The sequence below is a fragment of the Pongo abelii genome, chromosome 1, assembly GCF_028885655.2.
Source record: "Pongo abelii isolate AG06213 chromosome 1, NHGRI_mPonAbe1-v2.0_pri, whole genome shotgun sequence".
In the NCBI taxonomy this organism is placed as follows: domain Eukaryota; kingdom Metazoa; phylum Chordata; class Mammalia; order Primates; family Hominidae; genus Pongo; species Pongo abelii.
Genome location: NC_071985.2, coordinates 111,478,995 through 111,493,087, shown reverse-complemented (window position 1 = coordinate 111,493,087; position 14,093 = coordinate 111,478,995). Strand labels below are relative to the sequence as shown.

Here is a 14,093-nt window from a genome sequence, read left to right as displayed (position 1 = left end):
TAAGTTATTTTACTTAAGCAGACAAGTGTTCTCTTCTGGACTTTTTCCTTCCTTAGTGGCTAGATCTCTCTCTCCCTCTCTCTCTCTCTCTCTCCCCCTGAGTCCCCCCATTCTCTACTCACCTTTATTTTCTCTCTCTATTTCCACCCTGTTGCCCCACTTCCATCTGCTTTCTCCTGTTTAGCTTTCATGGTTCACCCCTTCCTTGCCCACTGGCATCCCCCAAATTAATGCTGCTGCACTGTCCTGGGTGGGGAGGTGGGTATGGCTGTAGACGGTGCCCTCCAGACATATCCAGGATGGGGAAACATGGTGCAGCTGCCAGCATAATGGTTTAAAAGAATGGCCACTTTCAAAAGCCTTTCACATCTCCTAATCTGGGATGTTCTGGGACTAAAATGTTATGGACCATAGTGGAATTCTTCATCCTCCAGGACCTTGTGGTGGATGCCTTCTTTCACTGAGCTTTCATGGTGTGGCTATTAAGTGCCAGTCCCTGCTCTTGGACAGGGACATCATTGTGAGCAAGTCTCAAGTCACTACTCATGGAGTGGGTCTGGAACTCACCTCTGCAGGCATCAAGAGGTATCAGAGAGAAAGGGGCATGGCCAGTTTGTGTCTTTCCCATGTGGCCACTCACAGGGTCCTGGGGAGTGGAAGTCAGTGTAAGGAAATAAGCCCAGTGAGAAAGCAAATGGACAACATCAGACCTGGGGCTGAGGCCCCCACCTGCTGCGGGGCAGCCTCTGAAGCAAGCAAGGGGCAGCAGGGAAGGTCGTGGCCTCGTGTAAACTGGTGTCGGGTGCCCCAGCTCATTCATGTTTCAATATCTCTGTTCTTCTTCAGAAGAAAATGTGTCTTCAGAGGAGAATGGAAAGGTTGGGGAACACTTTCTCACCCCCATGCTAACTGTACTTGATGTTACAGTATGGTATCTCTGTGCTATAATTAGTTAGCATGTGGTCATTAATGGAAACGATTGATGGTTTAAGCCCATTCCCAGATATTCTAATCTTCATCTAAGTTCCCTCCCTTCTTTCCTCCCTCCCTCCCTCTTTCCCTCCTTTCCTTCCTTCCTTCTCTTTCTTTTTAAATAGACCACTTTGCATTGAAATCTAAGTTCTTTTTCTGACTTTTAATTCTCTCACAAAATTTGCCAAAATTCTCTGAAGCTGCATTTATCTTTCAGTCAGGGAGCTCATTCTGTAGCCTGCAGTTCCTCCCTGTCTCCTTCTCCTTTGATCTGTGGTTCCAAGTATTTAGCAAGTTCTGCCCTCCAAGGTGATTTCACCCTGTCCTTACTGGAACCTACACTTTCTGGAGTGCTGATGCCACTATGACCTAATTGATCTGCCATCTGGATTCCAGGGGCATCTCCAGGCACAGAGGGTGAAGGCACAGACATTGAAATCTTCAACTGCTCTGACTCCAGTTTGGTGCATCTAAATGCCAAGTATTAACCACACAATATCAGGATGCCACCAAAAATTGAATTTGGAGCTTTCACATTCTAACTTAGAAAAATTAATAGATATTACTTTATAGAACAGTTCTAGGCTTACAGATAAATTGAGCAGCTACTATAGAGAGTTCCCATGTGCCTCCCTGTCCTTCAATACACAATTTCCCCCATTAATATCTTGCAGTATTGTTGTACATTTGTTACACTGGATGAACCAATATTGATAATTATCATCAACTGAAGTCTATAGTTCACATTAAGTGTTTTGTCTTTTATCTTATTTTTTTAAAACAATTCTTTGGGTTTTGAAAATTACAGTGTCATGACTCCCAAATACAGTATCATGTAATAGTTTCACTGCTGAAAACTCCCTGTGCCTCACTAATTCATCCCTCCTTTCCCTCCTTCACCCTTGGCAACCACTGATCATTTTACTATCTCTATCTTTTTGACTTTCTCAGAATGTCCCACAGTTGGAATGATACAGTATGTAGGTTTTCAGACTGGCTTTTTTCAAGCATTATGAATTGAATGTTCCTTTATGTCTTTTCATAGCTTGATAGCTCATTTCTTTTCATCACTGACTAATATTCCATTGTATGGATACGCCACAATTTGTTTATCCATTCACTTGTTGAGAAGGGCATCTTGGTTGCTTCCAGTTTTTGACAATAATAAATAAAACTGCTGTAAATACCTGTGTGCAGGTTTTTGGGTGAACATATAAACTTTCCTGTCATTTGGCTAAATAAGTCAAACTGCCATTGCAAGATTATAGGGTAAGACTATGTTTAGCTTTGTAAAAGAAAAAAAGCTCGCAAACTATTTTCCAAAGTGATTGTACCATTTTGCATTTCCACCAACAATGAATGAGAGTTCCTGTAGCTCTGTTTGTTTGACAGCTTTTGGGATTGTCACTTTTTACAGATTTTAGCCACTCTAATAGGTGTGTTCTATTATCTCATTGTTTTCATATGCAATTTTCTAATGACAAATGACTTTGAGTATCTCTTTCATATACTTATTTGCTATCTGTGTATCTTTTCAGTGAGGTGTTCAGATCTTTTGCCTACTTTTAAGTTGGGTTGTTCACTTTCTTATTATTGAATTTGAAGAGTTCTTCATTTATTTTGGACACCAGCCCTTCATCAGATCTGTATTTTGCAAATATTTTCTCTCAGTCTGTGGCTTGTTTTTTCATTCTCTTAACAGTGTCTTTCACAGAGCAGAATGTTTTAATTGTAATGAAGTTCAACTTTTCAATTTTGTTTCTTTCATGGATTGTGCTTTTAATGCTGTTTCTAAGAAATCATCACCAAACCCAAGGTCACCTAGCTTTTCTCTCGTGTTATCTCCTAGGAGTCCTGTGGTTTTGAACCTTACAGGTAGTTATAAGATCCATTTGTGACAGTTATAAGATCTGTGTGTACATTTATTTATTTTTTCATGTGGGTGTCCAGGTGTTCTAGCACCATTTGTTGAAAAGGCCATCCTTGCTCTGTTAAATTGTCTTTGCACCTTTATCAAAGATCAGTTTATTATATTTATGTAGGTCTATTTCTGGGCTCTGTTTTCTTTTCCATTGATCTATGAGTCTGTTTTACATTTTTTCACCAACTCCATACTGTTTTGGTTACTGTAGCTTTACAATATGTCCTGAAGTTGGCAGTGCCAATCCTCGGGGATTTTTTTCTGATCTTCACCATGAGAACTTTGTTGGGTTTCTAGTGGTCAGACTTAGGAAAGTGTGAGATCCCCCCATGACTGGTTCTCAGAGAGTTTTTAATGCTCAAGCCAGGCCACCCTCAGCTTCTAGTAATCTGTCAATTCTATTTAAGTGCTCCTCCCAAGTGCTGGCTCCAGCAGCTTCTGTTCCTGGTAAGCTGTGACTCCCTGTGTTTGCCTGTCTTTCTAGTTTTCAGGGTAGCAGTGACCTCAATTCTCTGGCCATCTAAGAAGAGTTGTTGGTTTTCAGTTTGTTCAGCTTTATTCTTGCTGTGAGGACAAATGGTGACTTCCCACCTCTTTATATGTCAGAATTGAAACCGGAAATTTCATATAAAAAGTTACTTGTGGCCAGGCGCAGTAGCTCATGCCTGTAATCCCAGCACTTTGGGAGGCTGAGGTGGGTGGATCACAGGGTCAGGAGTTCGAGACCAGCCTGACCAACATGGTGAAACCCCGTCTCTACTAAAAATACAAAAATTATCCAGGCACGGTAGCATGTCCCTGTAATCCCAGCTACTCAGGAGGCTGAGGCAGGAGAATCACTTGAACCCAGGAGGCGGAGGTTGCAGTGAGCCAAGATCACGCCATTGCACTCCAGCCTGGGCAACAGAGTGACACTCTATCCCAAAACAAACAAACAAACAAACAAACAAAAGTTACTTGTAATAAAACTCACCAATTGTGCAGCCATCAGCAGTATCACATTTTAGAATATTTTTGTCTTTCCCCAAATTCCCTCAAGCCTCTGCACAGTCATTTCCTAATCGCTGGTGCCCATGACTGGGCCCCAACAAAATAAAAATTTGGAAAACCGACATCATTAAATTTCAACCTTTCTTAGATTAGGATTTTTAATAGTGAATCTTTGTATTACTTTTGTGAAAGTTAGAGGAAATACTGCATTTTAGGGACTTTTTTGAGGAACTTAATAGTCATGTTCATTGCTCTTCATGAGTTGTTTCATTTTTACTGATAACTGATAATTGCTACTAAACTTCATCTGGCAAGCCTAAATGAATGAGCTAAAAAAGAAAAAAAATCTGCTATAAGAAATAGAGATAGATGATGAATTTGCACAAAAGATTATGTGGAGGTAGTATTGTACCATCTTTATTCTTTCAGAAATTTGGTTGGTAACATTAGAGATACTCCTCATGTGCTTGGAATGCCTCTCATTATCTTCTTCAGGTTGCAAGGGCTCCAGAATAGTGACATAAAGGTGAGCGCAAGATTTTTGCTGTAGTTCTTTGCTTTTTTTTTTTTTCTCTTAGAGGGATTAGCATCCATGTATCTGAAATAATAAATCAAGAGTAGAGATAGGCATCTGTACTAGTTTTCTATTGCTGCCTATTAACACATGCAACAAACTAGTGGATTGAAACCACAGAAGTCTGGAACAGAGGCTGGGTTCTCTGATAAGGGTTTTAGGAAGCTGAATCCAGGTGTGTCTGGCTATGTAATTATGTGGAGCTCAGGCTACTTCTCCAAGTTCACTTCAGGTGTAGGAGGAATTCATTTTTGGGGGGTTGAAAGACTGGGTTTTCTTTTTGTGTGCTGGTGGTCAGGCAGGAGACGCTCTAACTCCAGAGGCTGCCTGCATTCCTTCTCACCTGGCCTTTTCCATTTTTCAACAAATAACAGCTCATGGAGTCCTTCTCAAGCTCCCATTCTTTCTGACATCACCCTCTCCTGACAGCTAGAGAAACCACTGGCATGTATGCAGTGATGTGATTAGATCCAGTTTACACAGGTAACCTCACCATCTTAAAGTCATATAACTGGCATATAACAACATAATCACAGGAATGATGTCTCGTCACCTTAACAGGCTTTAGAGACAAGGGTGTGGCATGTTTGGGGGCCATTTCAGAAATTCCATCTACCACAGTTGGACACTCACATTCCCCCATTGGCAAAATACATTCACCCTTTCCCCTAAGGTTTCCAAATTCCATGTCATTAAAGCATTAGTTCAAAGTGAAAAATGTTATGTAGACCACACCAGATCAAAAGTTTAAAATCTTATCTTAGTCATCTACACCAAGTGTGAATGAGGCTTCTGAGGGTGTCCTTTAAGTCCAGATCCTTGACATAATTCCCTTCCCTCTATCAACCTGTGAAACTGAACAAACAGCTTATCTGCCCTCAGTGTGCAATGGTGGGACAGACACAGAAAAATGATTCTAGCAATTCTTGTTCACAAAGTGGGAACGTGGAAGTAACAAAGAAGTCACTGATCCAAAACCTTTTTGAAATTGGGCTGAGCAAAGTCCAGCAGGAATTTCTTGGTTAGGATCTGCAACCTGGAACTAACCCTCTGTGACATGTGGCTTGCCTCTGGGCTCTGCCTTTCTTTCTATCTTTATAGAAATCATTTTATTTTCCTTCTTCTCCTACTCCTTTGGTTCTTCCCCTTTCTCCTTATGGCAGCATCCTCCCTTTAATCCTTGGCACATCATCTCCAGCAGAATTGGTCAAATGTTGCCTGTGTCATGGTCCTGACCATCTCCATGAGGGGCTGTCCTTGTGACCCCCTGCTCCCCGGGACCCTCTTCACTGACCTGACCTCTCTGTCATGATTGCTTTCAGTTGACTTGGCTGGTTTAGGAGAAAACCTAGAATTGTGGAGACCCAGAACCAATCTCTGCTCCCTCTTATCTCCAAGAGAGGAAGAAAATAACAGGTATCATCATGGAAAAATGACCCACATGAGGACTGAGACTCTCCAGCAGTTTCAGCAGAGGAAACTCCCTCAAGAATGGAGGAGCTGAGATCCCAGGCTGGGAAAGCAGGCTTGTGTTAAGCATTACTTAATCTTTATGTGCCCCCTGCCCCAATCTACCAGCCAGCGAATGACAACTGACTGAGTATAAATACTAGGACTACAGAATGGTGATAAAGCATTTGTCCAAGGAAAAGCCCTTTTACTTTATTTGTTTTCACAGTGGAAATTGCTGTTTTTGATCCAAAGTTTTCTGAAACGCAGCAGTGAGTTCCTGGAGGGTGAGTTAGGTTCTTTGGACCTGGAGGCTGAGGCCAAGGCTTGTGTGGTCGATCTGCTGCCACCATGTGGTGAGGGAGCCTGGGAGAGTCTTAGTGTTTCTTGGCTTCACTTTCCTGGTCAGTGAGGTAGGGGCTTATTGTTCCTCTCTGAGGTCCCTTCCTACTGTGTTTTCTCTGAGTCTCTGAGGAACTGAGATGGTTTTTAATGCCACCCAGGATCTGCAGCTGAGACCTGACTCTGTGTGTCTCCTGCAGGAGCCTGAGCTGAGTCCACACACTGGAAGCCCAGAACTGAGGGAACAGATCAAAGAAAGAAAGTCAGCAGGTTTAGGGGATAAGAACAACCCACAAAGGACAAGCCATTGGTAAATGAAAACCAAAGAAGTAGGGGGAATAAGGACAAATTGGGACAGAAGCCTCAGGGGAAATGGGCAATGCCTATCATCATCCAAGCCCTCAAGGAGTAGCGTGAGCTGAGCAGTGGGGACTGAGAGAGAAATTTACTCCACAGGAGTCTCCTGCCCCTGGCCAGGGAGAGCCACAGGGTGGATCAGAGCTGGTTTATAGTGAGGGGCAGCAGCAACTCCAAGAGGGGGAAGATGCGACCATGAGCCCTGCCCCAGACCCAGGAGCCTTGACCTTGGGGCTGCCATAGCAGTGGATGCCCTTCAGGTCAGTGTGGGTTAGAGGGAATAACCATGTGGGAGAAGGGCTGGAGACATCCATTCTTACGTTAAAAAGCTCTGCCCTAGGTCAGGTGCCAGAGTAAGTGTCCCTTGCTAGTATACAAAGCAGTGATACTTATAATATTCTTCTGTACTTACAGTTGAAGGAGGTTTCCAAATGATATCTCATAAATATTTATTGGGTGTTTAATTTTCTTTACACTGTGTTAAACACTTGGGATTCAGATATTAATATCTCCCCAAAGGAACTCAAGCCCATGAGAGAAAGAACAGAAACATAGCATTTTAAGAAAATATGGAAGTTCCCACACATTGGGGTGTTGTGGCAACCCAGAGAATGGGAGTTTAGGGGAAGACATTGCTCCTAATGACAGGGGGAACCATAAGAGGACTTCTTCAGAACAGACTCATTTTCCTCCAATGTCCCACAGAGAGGGATACTGGGGCATGAATGGTGTAAGGCAAGGGCCGGTCTAAGGAAAGGGATTTGCTGCATCCTGGGAGAAATCTCAGCACTCCTGACAGGACATTTGGGACAGGAATACAGGTGAGAGGAGGTTTGCAATTGCTTTTATTCAATAATTGATGAACACTCTCCTGAGAACTCCCTCAGTGCTAGACCCTGAGCTGGGAACCATGAACACAGAGATCAGTAAGATATGATCTCAGCTTTCACAGAACTCTCAGTCTAGTGACCAGCGATTCCTGAGAAGCATGGTGATGGTGGGTTCATTGGAACCAGTGGTCCATGCTGCATGGAGATGACCTCAGTGGATGGCCTGGTCTCTCTTCTGTTTTTTTCAAACAGCTGAATGACCTGTCCTGGGCCCGAGACCCTGGACTTCAGCCAGATGTCAGCATCTCAAGGTACAACCAACATCTTGGCTCCATGTTGGGTCAAAACAGTTAACACAGCCAAGGTGTTCAAGGTATCAGTAGATACTGACTATGTCCTGGCCAGCTGTGAAAAGAAAGAGGTGAGTTTAACAAGTATTCTAAAATTGTCCTTGACATAGTAATCACAGATGATCTATCTTCTGTCTAGTTATATATATATATATATATATTTGTGATGGAGTTTCACTCCCTTTGCCCAGGCTGGAGTGCAATGGCATGATCTCAGCTCACTGCAACCTCTGCCTCCAGGTTCAAGTGATTCTTCTGCCTCAACCTCCTGAGTGGCTGGGATTACAAGTGTATGCCACCATGCTGGGCTAATTTTCTATATTTTCAGTAGAGATGGGCTTTCACCATGTTGCCCAGGCTGGTTTCAAACTCTTGACCTCAGATGATCCACCCACCTCAGCCTCCCAAATTTCTGGGATTACAGGTATGAGCCACCACACCCGGCCTCTGTTTGGTAATTGAAATGCTTTGCAGACTTCAAGATTCACTTGTGTCCAAAATAAATTCTGTATCAGTCATAGTACTAGCATTTAGGAATTGCGTATTTTATCCTCTAATTATAGATTAAATACCTAAGGTGGAAAGGAATAAAGCAGCTTACATGAATGTAGTGAGAATGCAGGGGGGTCAGGGACTAAAGTCCTGCCTTAGGATTCCCCAGCAGTTGCCAGTCACAATTTTTGTACTCTAAGAAACAACAACAACAAAATGACAACCTGTTTTGTTCCTCTGCTTACCCCATCCAATTCTCTACACTATAACATCTCTGCTTATCAAGCAACTTGGATTCTCAATTTGTTGAGCTCAACAAATGCATTTCCTGAGCCCCTGTGAGTAAAGCATTATGCTAGTTACGGCGGGTGATACAGAGGAAGCACAGAAGAGTCCTTAGTGACAACAGCTTAAGATTTCTGCTCCCAGCTCAGCCTGAGTTGCCTGGAAGTGAGAAAATCAGTAGCCGACACCCACAGGTGCATTCTGGTGAAAGGGTCGATGATAATGAATAGTGGTTCTGACAGGGCTGGGCTCTTAACCTCCCAAAGATGCTGGTCACACAGGATCTGGAGGATCTCTGCACATAGTGTCTGACTGCCAACTGTCATAAGTGAATGTCACCAAGTCTTGGCCTGGATCCCCTCCCTTTGTTTCATTTCACAGATTACATGTTGACAGCAGGAAAATCAACAGAAAGACCATGAGGCCAGACTCCAAAAGACTTAGTAATGCTGCTGGGTGGGCCATGAATTTTTAAAAACTCGGGAAGGGCCTTCTCAGAAGTGAAGTTTTAGGAAATATAAAATGCATAGCTGGGGCACATTATAGCGTACTGATAGAAAAAATATTGTATATAGCAGCATCTAATAACTTCTGGAGGAAAAAATATTTTTCACATTACTCCAATTATGGCCTTATACGTCAAAAAAAAAGAAACAAAACAGCAACAACAACAACTAAGAGAACCACTAACATCTATTTGTTTTGCAGAAACAGGTTACCCTTAGTGCACCTAAAGTTGGAAAAATGGCTCTGCCTTTAGGGCCATGCAATGAAACAGACTGTGTGGTAGTTGACACAGGAAGAGCAGAGTGGGGTTTATAACAATGGCCACAAGACAGTGAAGAAAATGCTTTGGGGTTTTTAAGCAGCAGACGAGGTGACTCAGAGGAATGTTAGACAATCGCAGAAAAGCAACTTTAGCAACATTTTCTACTCAGTGGGCACTGCATACTTAGTCCATGCTCTGCATCTGTTCTTTCAGTCTGTCCCTTCATCGACTTGGGCCTACAATGACTTTTCTGGGAGAGGAGAGGGATCAACACAACAGCGTGCAAACACCTGAAATAAAGAATGGATTTCTAATTTTCAGATTTTAGTCTCTGACCTAACCAAAGAAGTGACTACCATAGATGTTAACTATTAATAACATAAATGATGCTCACAAATATGCAGATCTTACAATAACGAGGTAAAACAGCTTAAAAAATAGATGGTAGAACTGTAGTTCAGGGATGCTAATAGAAGTGACCCATAACATTACATCATCTCCACTTCCAACAAAAATCAGGCAAAAGAAAGAAGGAGACTGGCAACCCAATGTACAGAACTATATATAACAGGCATACTAGTTATTGGTTGGTTATAAGCCAGCAGGAATAAATCTTTTTATATAATGACTCTTGGTTTATGTCACAGAGGCACAGCATGGAACAATAGGAACCGGACTGTAAGATAAATTCATTTGAGTAACTGGACTTTTGTAAACCATTAGACAGACATTTGAGAAGCCAAATTTAAAGCTGTTTGTGAGCCATGTTAGCCTATCAAGGTTGAAATTCAGGAGAGATACATAATGACAAATAAATGCTTTTGTTTTTTTGTGACACAGTGATCTGATGCATTGGGAATGTGATCTTGTGAATCACTCAGGTGAGCAAGCCTGACATGAGTGGGCATAAAGGTCAGTAACCGAAGAGGTACCAAAATGTGCTACGTGTCAGTTGTGACCTAAGGAACTGAAGGCATTCACCCTCCCTTGAAGTAATGAAGCTGACACAGCAGGGGGCTGCAAATTCCACTGCAGATCAGGGTCTTGAAGCTGACATACTGAAGAGTGGACTCTCACTTGAGATACAGAGTAGGAACTACTGTTTCCTACGGCTACTGAATATCCCACAAACTAATCTCCTCAGCATGCCATTATTAATTATTTTAAAGCTCTTAAAGATCTCATTTTATAATAGAAATAAAAATATGGATCAGGTACAAACTCATATTTGCTGGACATATCACTGCATATCATCCCAAAGTTTCTGGCACTACATAATGCTGGAGTAAGTTCTTGAATATTAAATTTTAAACTAAGGGAGAATATTGGCTTCTAAATTTTACAACTATAGTATTGCAGCTAAACACAAGTGCAAATGGGCAGCCTTATCAACTGCATGAGTAATCTTAATGAAAACTTATTGGCAAACATACAGAACATTTCACATGCATTTATCTACAAAGTACAACTCTTCCCAACCTCAGAACTTGATATGTGTTAGGACTTTCCTCTCCCTTGAGCTGATGATAAAGCTCCAATTCAAATGAGAAAGATTCTTCATGCCTGGTAAATATGCAAGTTTCCAAAGATATTGCCACTGGCCGATCAAACCTGAATCCAAAAAGCATTTGTTTCTAGCAGGATATAAGATCAATATGCAAAAATAAATTGTATTTATGCAATTGCATGGCAGAATTTAAATGTAAAAGGAATACCATTTACAATAATGTCAAGTGTATAAAATCCAAAAATATGAATATGACTGAAAATTAGAGCATATTTCAGAGAGAAGACAGTGCAGGCCTAATAACTGGAAAGATATTGTTTGTTCATGTGTAAGAATATTGTTGAGATGTTCATTTCCCCTAATTTGATCTATGAATTCAATGCAATCTGACTCAAAATTTCAGCATGCATCGTTGGTAGAAAATGGTCAGCTGATTCTAAAATTAACATGAACTAGCATAACCAAAATGCCTGTATAATGAAGAACAAAATTGGAGGGCTAGCTCCACCTGATTTAAAGAACAATCATAGAGTTGTAATGGCCACAACAGAGCTTTGGTATGTGATCAATTAAATGGATCAAAAGAAAATAGAGTCCAAATATAAACCAATATATATATTGAGAACAGATTTTTGACAATCTTGAAAAAGCAATGTATTTAAAAATACATAATATTTCAACAAATGATTGAGAATTTTCTTTTTAAGCAATTGATGTGACATATTTGTAACCATATAAAAATAAACAAGTAGAAAAAATTGAATTCGTGTGTCATAGCATATATAAAAATTAGTGGTTACAAGAGCCTGAGAAGGAGATAGGGGATAGGCTGAGAGAAGGAGATAGGCTGAGAAGGAGATAGGGGAGAAGGAAGAAAAGATATTGGTTAATGCATATAAAATATAGTTAAATAGAAGGAATAAGTTCTAGTATTTGACAGTATATACAAAAATAACTTCTTGTATATTTTAAAATAACTAGAAGAGAGGAATTGGGATATCCCTAACATAAAGAAAAGATAAAGTTTTTGAGGTGACAGATATACTACTTACACTGATTTGATCATTACAAATTGTATATGTTTATCAAAATATCATGTGTATCCCCAAAATGTGTACAACTATTATACATTAATTAAAATAATGAAAAGTACATCTTAGACAAATTAACAATGATTCCAATCCAATCAATTATCTTTTCTGACCACAATGGTATGAAACTAAAAATTAACTACATAAGGAAAACTGGAAAACTCAAAAATACATGGAAATTAAACAACATACCTCTGAACAACTGATTGATCAAAGAACAAATCAAAAGGGAAATTTGATTGAGGCAAACAAAAGTGAAAACAAACAACAAAATCTTTGGAAACAGCAAAAACAGCTCTAAGAGTCAAGTTTATAACCATAAATGCATACATTAAAAAAGACGAAAGACTTCAAATAAACATTACACCTCAAGAAACCAGGAAAAAAACAACAAAATAAATCCAAAGTTCAGTGAAGAAATGAAACAAAAATCAATGCAGAAGTCAATCAACTGAAGAATAGAAATACTACAGAAAAATAAACAAAACTGAGTTGTTGGTTTTTTTTCTTTTTTTCTTTTTTCCTTTTCCTTTCTCCTTCTCTTTCTCTTTTTAGGAGAGACGTCTTACTATTCTTCCCAGGCTGATTGGGAACTACTGGCCTCCAGTGGTGATGCAACGTAGGACTGTCACACCCAAGTTGTTTTTCTGGAAAAAGTAAAATTAACAAACACTTGGCTAAACTAAGAAAAAAAATAGAGAAGACTCAAATAAATAACATCTGAAATGAAAGTGGAGGTATTACAACAGAAGCCTCACAAGTAAAAAGGATCATAAGAAACTATTATTAACAGCTCTATACCAACAAGTTGGATAACCTAAACGGATAAATTCTTAGAAACACACAATCTACCAGGATTGAATCAAGAAGAAACCAAAAGCCTGAACGACCAATAACAAATAAAAGGACTGAAGAACCTCCCAACAAAGAGAAGCCCAGGACCAAATGGCCTCACAGCTGAACTCTTCCAAACATTCAAAAAAGAACCAGGCATGGTGGCTCATGCTTGTAATCCCAGCACTTCGGGAGGCCAAGGAGGGCAGAGTACGTGAGGTCAGGAGTTCAAGAACACCCTGGCCAACGTGGTGAAACCCCGTCTCTACTAAAAAAATACAAAAATTAACCGGGGGTGGTGGTGTGTCCGTGTAATCCCAGCTACTTGGGAGGCTGAAGTGGGAGGATTGCATGAGCAAGGGAGGTTGAGGCTGCAGTGAGCTGAGACTGCACCACTGCAAACTAGCCTGGGCAACATAGCGAGACCATGTCTCAAAAAAAAAAGAAAGAAAGAAAAGAAAAGGAAAAAAAGAAAGAGAGAGAGAGAAAGAAAGAGAGAAAGAAAGAGAGAAAGAAAGAGAAAGAAAGAAAGAAGTATTGCTGATGAAACTGTAGCCTCTTTCACAGCTCAAAAAAAAGCTATCCATTCACTGGCTAAGGTTGTACTAGATAATCACATCACTTTAGATGATATATATTTTCAAAGACACTATTAACCTTATTTAAACATGGGTAGAACCTGGGCTCAGTGGCTCATGCCTGTAATCCCAGCATTTTGGGCAGCTGAGGTGGGTGGATCACCTGAGCTCAGGAGTTTGAGATCAGCCTGTCCAACATGGTGAAACCCTGTCTACTAAAAATACAAAAATTAGCTGGGCACAGTGGCGTGTGCCTGTAGTTCTAGCAACTTGAGAGGCTGTGGCAGGAGAATCGCTTGAACTCAGGAGGCAGAGGCTGCAGTGAGCCGAGATCATGCCACTGCACTCCAGCCTGGGAGACAGAGAGAGAGTCTGTCTCAAAAAAATAAAAACAAAACAAAAACAATGGGTAGATACAGCACCACTTACAAGAGTTCATAAAAGGAATTGTACGTTGTCAACTGATAGTGTGGAGAGAGCAGCCCCCTGCCCACCTGGTGGTGATCTCTGCACAACGGTTGCCCACAACTGCCCTCTCCACTTAGTACAACACAGCCCAGAACACCAAGGGGAGAGCCCCAGCAACAGCAGCCTCCACAGCCCACTTTAGATGATAGATTTAGCTGAGCAGGGAGGTGGATGTGTGGTGTTTACAACCTCTTGTTGCGTATACATAAATACTTCCCATGAAGTAGAACCTCATCTAGAAAAAATTAGAAGTCATTTGGCTACAAGAAATCATGAAAGAAGAA

At 40.9% G+C, this 14,093-nt stretch overlaps 1 protein-coding gene across 1 annotated transcript in view; it reads right to left on the bottom strand.

Annotated features, from left to right (window-relative positions):
- Positions 1-14,093, bottom strand: part of LOC100447686 (neuroblastoma breakpoint family member 12) — a 2,265,351-nt gene that overhangs the window by 699,318 nt on the left and 1,551,940 nt on the right. The window contains 1 exon segment of the mRNA XM_055078592.2: positions 5,588-5,624. Coding sequence (XP_054934567.1) covers positions 5,588-5,624 — 37 coding nt within the window.